The sequence below is a fragment of the Monoraphidium neglectum genome (genome assembly GCF_000611645.1).
Source record: "Monoraphidium neglectum strain SAG 48.87 unplaced genomic scaffold scaffold00027, whole genome shotgun sequence".
Lineage (NCBI taxonomy): Eukaryota > Viridiplantae > Chlorophyta > Chlorophyceae > Sphaeropleales > Selenastraceae > Monoraphidium > Monoraphidium neglectum.
In genome coordinates, this window is record NW_014013601.1 from 8,541 (window position 1) to 18,768 (window position 10,228).

The 10,228-nt window shown below is 64.8% G+C and overlaps 3 protein-coding genes across 3 annotated transcripts in view; 1 reads left to right on the forward strand and 2 right to left on the reverse strand.

Annotated features, from left to right (window-relative positions):
• Nucleotides 1-2,174, reverse strand: part of MNEG_0346 (hypothetical protein) — a gene marked incomplete at both ends in the record, with an annotated part of 4,796 nt that extends 2,622 nt beyond the window's left edge. The window contains 5 exons of the mRNA XM_014051164.1: nt 84-159; nt 401-502; nt 881-973; nt 1,246-1,409; nt 2,144-2,174. Coding sequence (XP_013906618.1) covers nt 84-159; nt 401-502; nt 881-973; nt 1,246-1,409; nt 2,144-2,174 — 466 coding nt within the window. The remainder of the gene's footprint in view (nt 1-83; nt 160-400; nt 503-880; nt 974-1,245; nt 1,410-2,143) is intronic.
• Nucleotides 2,175-2,856: 682 nt separating this feature from the next.
• On the forward strand, nt 2,857-4,046 carry MNEG_0347 (hypothetical protein; the record flags this gene model as incomplete). Its single annotated transcript, XM_014051165.1, has 4 exons — nt 2,857-3,000; nt 3,214-3,318; nt 3,635-3,721; nt 3,945-4,046. The coding sequence occupies 4 exons, from the start codon at nt 2,857-2,859 to the stop codon at nt 4,044-4,046; spliced, it is 438 nt and encodes a 145-aa protein (XP_013906619.1).
• Nucleotides 4,047-5,031: 985 nt separating this feature from the next.
• MNEG_0348 (alcohol dehydrogenase) lies at nt 5,032-9,609 on the reverse strand (the record flags this gene model as incomplete). The annotated part of the gene is made up of 14 exons (XM_014051166.1): nt 5,032-5,123; nt 5,393-5,513; nt 5,771-5,818; nt 6,094-6,161; nt 6,477-6,577; nt 6,907-6,967; nt 7,238-7,308; nt 7,666-7,718; nt 7,970-8,017; nt 8,367-8,503; nt 8,691-8,719; nt 9,015-9,088; nt 9,281-9,349; nt 9,571-9,609. The coding sequence occupies 14 exons, from the start codon at nt 9,607-9,609 to the stop codon at nt 5,032-5,034; spliced, it is 1,011 nt and encodes a 336-aa protein (XP_013906620.1).
• Nucleotides 9,610-10,228: the final 619 nt, after the last annotated feature.

Sequence of the window (10,228 nt, forward strand, 5' to 3'; positions counted from 1 at the left end):
CCCCTGGGGCCTTCCCCCCCCCCCCCCCCCCCATTCCTCATGCTTCCTGCGTCCGGCAGCCGCAACCTCCCCCGTCCCCTCACCCCTGGCCTTTTGGTACTCTTTCCAGGCCTCCTCGCTCTTTGCCATCATCTCAGACTCGCGCTGCTTGAACGTCTCCTGCGGAGGGGTCGAGGAAGGCACACAGCTTCGTGCATGACCGCAGGGGCTCCTTGGGCAGCCGGTGGCCGGCAGCCATTGTCGTTGGGGGTGCAAATTTGAGCCTGCTGCAGGCAAAACGCGCACAAGCACCTCCTGACACTTGCACCACACAGGGCCGACAGGCGAACACACAGCCGCCCGTGCTGATTAGCAGCCACCGAGCGGACGCGGCCACGCGCCCTGCCGCGCAGCCACCCACATATTTTGACTTGCGCTCCTCGACCTTCCGCCTGTGCTCCGCCGCGCGCGCCTCGGCCTCCGCCCTCCGCGCCTCCTCTTCCCGCTGCTTCCGCGCCGATTCCTGCGTCAGTCGCCAAAGTGGGGGCGTCGGCCGGCACGCATCTTCTCAGGCCCTCAACGCAGCGCTACTTGCGTCCCGAATCGAAGCCTGCGCCCCCAACATGTACATTTCAGCCTGCATCCCGCCACGCACTCTAGGCAAGGAAAGCCTCAATTGCCACTCGCCATGCCAGACCCCTGATACAGCCGTCGCCGGTCAGCCTGATCACCTGAGCTACAAGCACACGCCACCCACTCAATTCGACCGCGCCCTCCCGCCCACACGCTACTTGCAGACGCAGGCCCGCATCTGCCACCCACACGGGCCGCCTGTGTTCATAAACCAAGGGGCATCCGCTCTCTCTGACAGCCCACCAACCCCGCAACTGCCCATCCTCACCTGCTCCAGGCGCTTGCGCCGCAGCTCCTCCTTTTGCATGTACAGCTGGCGCCGCCGCTCCCTCTCCACATCGTTCGGCTCGGACACCACCACCTGCGGCGGCAATGGCGCGTGCGTGAATGGCGGCACGTCGTGGACGGCATGCGCGCCGAGTGCTAGCGGCCGGCCGGTGTGGGGGGCCTCGCCGCGCGGCGCGGCGCGCGTGCGGGCGCAGATGCGCCCGTTTCACAACGTGACGCCGATTGGCAGCATTGCCCAGCTCCCTGTGCGGGGGCAAAGCGAGCTGCTCACAGTTGTGCAGGCCGCCGCATGTGACCCTTGCGGCGCGAGCCGCCCGTGTCGCCGCCCTCCCGCTGCTGGCTCACCTGGGGCTTGGGCTTTATCTCGTGGCTGCCAAAAACAGAGAACGGCTTGTCACTGATACACCCCAGGCTCTTCTGCGCCCCCAGCTCGCCGCCGCCGCCGCCGCCGGCCTGCCCGTCGCCCTTTGCCTTCGCCAGAGCTGCTTTGGCGCGGCTGATCGTCGCGCCTATCGTCGGCGGCGGCGGCCCCGCAGCGGCGCGCGCGGCGCGGAGGCGCTCGGCCGCCGAAACGGGCGGCGGCGTTGGGGACGGGCCCCCGGGCGCCGGGGGCCCGAGTTCTGGCGGGTCTGGCTGGGATTTGCGGCGGGGTGCCGCGGCTGGGCTCTTGTTGGACGGCAGCTGCGTGGCGGGGCCAAGCGGCGGCGCATCGAAGCTGAGAGGTGTGTGCCGGCAGCTGACTGGGTCAGGGAGAGCGGCGCAAGTTTGCAGGAGCGGGCGCTGGCTGGGCTGCACATGCGCTGTACAAGCAGTGCGTGTTGGGGAGCACGCGCGCGCGAGCGCTACCTGCGCCTTCAGCGACCGCGCCGACTCCATTGCTGGCTTGTGCTGGGCTCCCAGCATTCCCGCCGACGCCTCGGGCCCCAGCGCGCCAGGCTGCACATCGTCCTGAACGTGCAGGTCGCCGCTGTCACCGCCGGCGCCGCCGCCATCGTGGCTCAACCGCGAAGCTTTGTCACCACCTGTATCTCTGTTGCTGCCTATGCTATTCGCGGGAGGTTCCACACTCGCCATGCGAAAAACGTAGTGCGCAGGCCACGAAGCTCACGGATCGACAAAAGTATGGTTGGCGACGTCTAGAGAGTTTACAGTTGTTATACACACGTACAGGTGTAGGCGATCGACATGAAGCGGCAGAGCGCATCCTGTGGGTGGTCAACACGGGACCGGCGGACAGTCAAACCCCGCAGCCATTCGCATATGTGTGAATACATGTTGCCAATGTTGGTGTGGTTCAAGGCGAAAGTTGCAGCGATGTTGGCAGCATACAGCAGGCGGGACGATGTCTATTGTATGGTAGTGCGGACGGCTTGCGACCCGAGCTCCAATAGTGTTGGGCAAGCAAGCCCGCCCTCCCGGCAGTTTGACACGACACAAAGCTCTCGGTAAGCCCCTGCGCAGCGCGTATCGGCCCTAGAAACAGCATGGGCTGGCCGTGGCACACTAGTATGCTCACCTTATTTGCCATGGGTTGCAAGGTGACAGCCTCCTGGCATCCCATGGAATGCACCTGCTTGCTGAAAATCCTATCCTGCAGGTCCCGCAGCGCCTCCGCAATCACAATGTGTGTCATGTGCCCCTGGAACACACACGCCGTGCGCGCGCTCCGCGTTTGCAGCGGGACATGGCGCACGCACGCCCGTTCCTGCTGCCAAGCACAAGTATCCCGGCAAACCAGCTCAATTCAACTAATATTTCAGCGCCTTCTGCCTCTTACGGCGCTCCGGCGCCAAATTGGTGTCCAGATCAGCACGTAGAACCGCTTGCCTAGCTGGGGAGGATGGATCAACTTGATAGGATGCCCATCGGGCTGCAATGTAGTACGATAAGAACTACATCGCAGCTGATTACGGTACCTGCGACAGATCTCCGCCAGACGCTCAAACCACGACCACAATGCTCACCGCCCAGCGCCCTGCTCTGTTCGCGGCCCGGTCGCGGGCTGCTACTGTCAAGGTCCATGCCTCGTGGCAGAAGGCCACCACCAAGTCGGCGCTGCAGGCGGCTGGCGGCAAGCTTGTGGCGGAGCTCGGGGGCCAGGTGAATGCGCACTCTGCCGATCGCCACGGTCACCTGTGCAGCACAATGGACACGACGCCGATCAGGGACGCCAGCCCGATGCTGCACTGCATTGCCTACTCGGCGATTGTGAGACGCAGCGCATCGCCCGAAGGCGCTGGGGGTGCGCTGCAGTGCCTCGATTTGCTGCATCGAACCCGCCCCCGCTGCACCATGCGCCCAAACCCCCCACAGCGCGTTCTGATCGTCGAGGATGCTGGGGAGGTGTTTGCCGTGAGCAACAAGTGCTCTCACCTGGGCCTGCCCCTCCAGGGCAAGACTGCCCTGTTCACCGCGACGGTGCGCGCGCACGCGCCGAGCGCAGTGGTGTTGCATGGCCCAAGCGCATGAGGGCCTAAAGGCATCGGGCCGGGCTGTGCAAGGCCAGCGCTGGCTGCTCAAGCAGCAGCAGGCAGCGCAGGCCGCCCAATGTCGGACGCAGGCTCTGATAGCAGATGATTGCTGCATGCATGCATGCGCCATCAAACCGCGTACTGCAACATGGCATGGAGATAGGGACCAGGTCTGCCACCCGCCCAGCCAGCAGCTTTGCCCCTGGTTAGCCAAAACCATGCCACGTTGATTGATCGCCCCTATTTCGCTGCCCCTACGGCAGATCAAGGACAGCTGCGTGGTGTGCCCCGCGCACAACACCGCCTTTGAGCTGGCATCCGGCGAGGTCAAGGGCGAGTGGTGCCCCAAGGTGCGTCCGGCCGTCGTGGCGCGACAGCACGACCTGCGGAGCGCGCACGCGGCGCACGCCCGCAATCTGCAGACAGTCCGCGGCTGCCTCAGCTTCGCGGGCGCTCCCGCCCCCCACTGCTGTCGCTCGCCTCGTTCTCCTGAACTCCCCAGCGCGCGTTCCCCCTCGAAACCCGTACCCCGCGGCCCCGCCCCCAACCCACCCACACACACACACAACGCAGTTCCCCAACCTGCCCGTGGTCGGGAAGCTCAGCGAGAAGAAGCCGCTGCCGGTCTTCAAGGTGCGCGTCAGCGAGGGCGGCGACGTGGAGGTTGACGTGTGAGCCCGCCCCGCGCCCTGGGGAGCTCCTCGCCCCCTTTTTCGGGGCTGGGTCGCCCTCACGGAGCCACCCTTTGGCGAAGCGGACGGGTCCGCCTGGGGGTGCATTTTTGGGGCCCTGGCGCGGCCTGTGGATCGAGGCCGACTGCTGCGGAGGACGGTAGTTGGTGGGATGCCGGCCTCGTCGGCCAGGCGTCCGACGTCGGTGCGGGGCGGTGTTTGCGTATGCGCGCGCGGCAGCGGTGGTGGCTGGCAGCGTCTGCGGCGCGAGCAGTGGCTTGACCCCGAACCGGCCCCGGTCACGTCTGATCAGGCCTTGGCCCCGCAATTTTGGCCGTGAACAGCTTTTTTCTGCGCGAAGCAACCTTTCTATGTGCCGTCGCTAGCGGTCGCAACAGTTTCTGCGCCGCGCGGCGGGCTGGCGTGCCTTGGCTCAAAGCTTCAGCTGCAAAACTTGTCATGAATTTTGTGTAACGCCACGCCATGTTGCTGTCATCTGGCCTGCTTCTATTCAATTAGGAAGCTGTGCATGCTGTTGAGAAGTACACAACATGCAGCAAAAGGACCGGCTCTGCAGCCAAGCAATCATGGTCAACGCGCTGGGTGCGTTTGATCATGAGTACCACGCCTTTACGTTGCAGCAACTCATATGCCGGGCCTCGCGAGAGGCCTGTGTGCGGGGGAAAAGCTGGGCAGATCCATTCACAAACAGCTGCCGACAGCAAAATCCAGTGCGCGCGCCACTACCAACACCACAAATGTACGGCACACTGTAATGCCGGCAGGCGGACGTTGACATTGTCCACCGCCCAGGCCCACAAGATGCAAAGCAGACCGTTGATACATGCAGGGTTCAAATTGCAGGCTGCTGCAAGCTGACTCCAACAGTAACAAGCACTGTGCACGGGGGCAGGGCCATGCTTCCCTTACCCCAGGATGGCTGAACTGCATATCATCAGCTTCGACCTGTACATACCAGAAAACCATCCTCAGTTCAGCTTGATCAGGACCTTCCCGCCGCGCGCCGTTTTGGCGCTCTCCTCCACGGCCTCTTGGTAGCGCTCCAGGGGGTACACCTTGCCTGGTGAGAACAACAAGGTTTTGGTGCGACAGACAGGGCAGATCGAGCGACATGTGGAAGGCCTGCTTGGGCACTGTGGTGGGGCTTTCAGGAGTGGTTGTGCAGCAGTTCAACGGGCGGTTGGGCTGTTTGTGTGCTGTCGGCCCCAAACTCAGGCCCTGCTTGCTGTGTGTGTTGTCAAGGCATGAATACAGAGGCGGGCGCCGCGAGCCACTCGCGGCGCGGCAGCGCAGGCAGCCCTGTGCTCGTCAAGGCAAAAGGCCGCGCACCGACGTCCGGCGTCATGGCCCCGGCGGCCAGTGCGTCCATCGTTTTGGTCATCACCGCCGCCTGGCCCTCGGGGCCCAGGCCCGACAGCCAGGGCTCCATCCAGAAGCCCTTGTAGACGATCTGCAACACAGGTTCGAATCCCGTTCAGTTGGGTTTGGGGTTCGGCCTTCACTCTAGAGGGTCAGCGAGTGTCGGACCAGCAGGTGGTGGCATGGCTGCGGCCGGTTGGGAACCCCTATGTCTGACATCGGCGCGCTGTGCCAGCGAGTGATTGAGCTGGCAGCTGAGCATGTGGCGCCTATGGGCAGGCTGGCGTGTTGCTGGCTGGATGCAAGGCTGTTGGACTGGGGGTGGCATCGCTAGTCATTGTTGCTCACCCCGTTGAAGAGGACCCCAATGGCTGAGCCCGTAAAGCTGGCTCCGTCCTGCAGGATGGCATGGAGTCAAACTTGATGTGAGGACGCACGTGCGCATGCACAGGAAGGTCACTCACGCAATCTAGCATGCACATGCAAGCAAAGCCGAGTGCACGTGCAGATGGCATGCTCACGCCTGCATGCAAGCGCCGGTGAATTTTGCGCATGTGCAGTATCATGGCGTTCAAGCACGCGTGCCGGCGTGCACACGGGGCGTGATGAGTGCATGTGCGCGCGTGTGAAATCGCTGCGCTAGCTGTAGTGTGGAGTATTCAGCTACGCACCATGATGCCGTATATCAGGACAAGCCCGCCCGTCTTCAGGCTGTTTCCCAGCTGCTCCGCCAGCGGGCCTTGGAGGGCAGCATTGTGTGTGTGTGTGTGTGTGTGTGTGTGTGTGTGTGTGTGTGTGTGTGAGTGTGTGTGTGAGTGTGTGTGTGTGAGTGTGTGTGTGTGTGTGTGTGTGTGTGTGTGAAAGCGTCCTCAACCAAGTGCCAAGGTGCCCACAAACAAGGGTATGCAGCCGTGGCCGTGCTCCCCTGCACAAAGGCCAGCCGCTCCGCGGCGCCGGGCGGACCGTCAAGGCGCGTCCAGAGCCAGGCGCGCGGGGCGGCGGAGCCGCGCGGCATCATTCTGTTCTCGCCACACGCGCAGGCTGCGGCGCGCACCTGCGACCGAGTCAGCGGCGGCGTCGGCGCCGACGCCCCCTGTTATTTCCTTGACGCGCGCCACCAGGTCCTCTGTGGTTGAGCACACCACATGGTCGGCGCTGGGGTGGCGGCAGCGGAGGGGGTATTTGTACGGAGGGAGTTGATAGGTTGGCAAGGCCGCCAAGATCTGCTGCGGCTGCTGCTGCTGCTGCTGCTGCTGCTGCTGCTGCTGCTGCTGCTGCTGCTGCTGCTGCCGCCGCCGCTGCTGCTGCTCGCAGTGCCCGGTGCGCCCCGGCCGCTGTCCAGCCGCCAAGCAGCTCAACAGGATTCATACGAACCAGCACGCGCTCAAGGGGCCAGGGATGTTCCGTTACAGAAATGGCCGCAGGCTGCTCTCAAGCCCCCGGGCCCGCCTGCTGCATCCCCCCGCTCCAGCTGGTTTGCTCACCCAGCTGCCAGGATCTCCTGGGCCTGCTCTTGGCGCCGCACAACCGCGATGGTCTTGATGCCTGCTCAGGTTGTGCAGGTTGCGGCAGGGGCGGCGGATGGGCCAGGTCGTGAGACGAGGCCGGGCGATCAGAACCAGGGGCCGGCGGCGCGCGGAAGCAATCAGCAGTGGGGAATTTGAAGCCCTGCAAGCCTTTTGAACTGCGCGCCGCTGGCCGGCTCAAGGGCAGGTGGGCACACGCTTGGCGCCGTTCGTTGGCGCGCCAAGGGGGCTGTGGCTGCGCAAGGCCAAGGGCGTGACGGCGTGGCGGCGCGGCGGCCTGTGCGCCCACCTTGTGACTTGGCCATTGACAGGAGCATCTTGCTCAGAGTGGACCCGGCTGCGGTCACAATCAGGTAGCCCCTAGAAATATGGAAAGCGGGTTGCAGCAAGGGGGAAGTCGGTGAATCACAAGGGCATTGCATTGGGAGGGGGCCAATGAAGGGAGCAGAGTAGATTTGCTGGAAATTTTGTGCCTAAGGGGCTTTTCAAAAATGCTCAGCCAACTCACACCGTCCCAAGCACATGCACGGCGGGCCTAAGGGCCGCACGGTGAAGCGCCAGGCTGAGAAAAAGGATTGGGGGACCCATGCACCGACGGGTCTGCCCCTCAGGTCAATGCAGCCCTGCAGGTTTGCTGCGGCGGTGACGGCGCGGCGCTGCCCGGCTGCCGGTTGGTTCCCCGCGCGCACGGAGCCATTGCGCGTCCGAGGGGCGCACCCCTTGGGCACCGCCGTCTCCTCCAGCAGACCCACGACTGTGACGGGGTTGATCTGAGATCAGGAAGCGCGAGAGGGGCGGGCGCATCTCCATCACAAGTTGCAGCAGTGGAAGCTGGGGAGGCATCTTGCATCTGAATCTCAATTGCAAACGGATTCGCAGGGCCTGCACGGGGTGTCAGGCTAGGGTCTGCCAGCTGCTGGGCACTCTCGAGGGTGGGTGTTGCGCGGGCATGCAGGAGGGTGGCTTGGGGCAGGTCGCTGGCCCCTGGCGCCAAGGAATGTCAGACAACAGTAGTCCTCACATAGAACTGAGCGGCCACCTCGTCCGAGACGGCGTCGGGCACGGGCACCTGCAGAATGTCGCGGCGACAAAAGCGCAGTCGCAGCTTTAGGGTCGGAGGTAGACAGCTGAAATCACCAGGCACTAGCAAGGTGAGGAACACCACCAGCCTTGAAATTTGAGTGTCATGCGGCTGTCAGCCGCCCAGTCGCACGCACGTCTGTTGGCGCGCGGCGCGCGCCGGGCCGGGCCATGATGGCTCGGCAAGTCGGCGGCAGCAGAAGAGGATGAACGCCACCCGCCTTGTCACCCAGAAAACCGCCATGCTGCGCCCCTGATGGCACGTCCCTGCCAGATTTTGCGCACCCACCCCTCTGCCCCATACACGCGGCAATCTGCATTGATCATCAAACCCTCACCAGCAGGTTTGCGGGAATCGTGGTGTACTGCTGCCAGCTGCCGTCCCCCTTGTCGGCGCGCCAGGGCCGCGCGGTGACGCGCTGACCCGGGGCGAAGCCCTCCACCCCGGGGCCGACCTTGGTGACAACGCCGACGCCTTTGGGTGCGCAGCGGGGTGCGTTTGAACAGTCAGGCTGCAGGGGGGCGGCCGGCCGGGTGAGAGCTGAGGGCATGGTGCGCCTGCCGCGGGCGCTGACTTGCGGGGCCGGCGGGGGAGCTGCGTTTTGCCAGTGGGCGATCGGCCACGCGGGAGCGCGCGTGCACCTCCCGGGGAAGCTGCTCACCATCAAATCCTGGCACAGCCGGCAGGTCCCTGCACGGTGCAGCAGTCAATGGGATGTTCCGCGTCAGATCGAGTCATGTGCACCGGCCCGTTCAACGCCCGCTGCCAAAGCCGCCTGGCTCCGAGGACCCCACATACCCGGCGCTCCATGGGGACAGCTGCCTTGCAGCGGGCGGCCCTTGCCCCGCGCCGTCAGTCAGCTGCGCTCACGCCAGCGACGTGCGCGTCGGGTGCTGGAGCACGGCTGATGACAACTTGCCGCCCTGGCGAGATCTCCCTGCAGGGCCAGGGAGATCTCGCGGACACCCCTGGGCCGCCCGCCCACCTTCCCATCCTGGGATAGATACCCTGGAGGCTGAACACGTCAGACGGGTTGACCGCGGCCAGCGTCATCTTGACCTGTGGATGGACGTCCGAGGCACGCATGGAACGGGGAAGCGATGGCGAGTGTTTGAGCAGAGGCGCAGGTCGCGGCGGCGTCCATGGGCGCTAGCGTCCTAGGACTGGCCTGAGGGCTCCCCCCAAGGGGCCATACAGTGAGGCGCGTGGGCCCGGCATGGGGGCCGCGGGCTTCGGCGCCGCCGCGCTCACCTGCACCTCGCCGGCGCCGGGGTCCCGGGTGACGCGCTTTGCCAGCTTGGTGCCGTTCACGGGCGCCGTCTGCACGAGAGGGTGGCGAGCCCTGTTCATGGCTTCGCGCTTTCTTCCAGGGGTGGACAGGCCCGGCCCTGTGCGCCAAGCACGCTGTCCGCATCGCCGGCGGCAGTCAACCTGGCATCTGTGAACCTGGAGACTGTGATGATGCGGGGCGATTCGGCCCGCTTGTGCCGGGCGCTTTGGGCGCCGCTGGTCGCGGCGCGACCCATTCCAGTTGTGCCCACCTCGCTGAACTCCTTAATTTCGACGGCCAAGTACTCCATGGCTGTTGCTCTGATGGCGCAGTACCTGCGACTCCCGTGACTTGGATCCCAGGAGGAGGGGGGGGGGGGGGGCGGGGGGCGGCGTCAGTTGCCCACACGGGGGGCGGTCAAGGCTGGTGGTATACGCACAGAAGGACACTGATTCGACTGCTATGTCGTGTGGCACGTACTTGGGCTAGTTCGTGAGAGGGGAGTCACTGTCGCTGTCCGGTGGACCGCGTCTGAAGAATCGTCCTGCTTAGGGGTGCACGGCAGTAACAAGCATTGGAATGAATTTTTGACACGGTCTTCCATGACTATGATCTCCCGTCGTCACCGCTGATGAAATGGGTTTGGGGCGTCGGTGACGAACTGCGACGGTGGCACACCTAACAAAGGCCATGCGCGGGGGCCGTGGCTTTGCAGGCCAGGACGCACCGAATGCAGATGGGCACCCAGTCGCAGTGAGCGCCATCGCGCTCCCGCCTGCGTGCTGCGCACCCGATGTGACCGGTGCATTCTTCGACACCACACCCACGCCACCCGGCGGCCATGGCCACCGCACGGCCACCGTTGAGCGAGGCACTGAGGCGCGGGGGAAGGCAGACGCGGGCACAGCCGCGGACGCATTGGCGGGAGT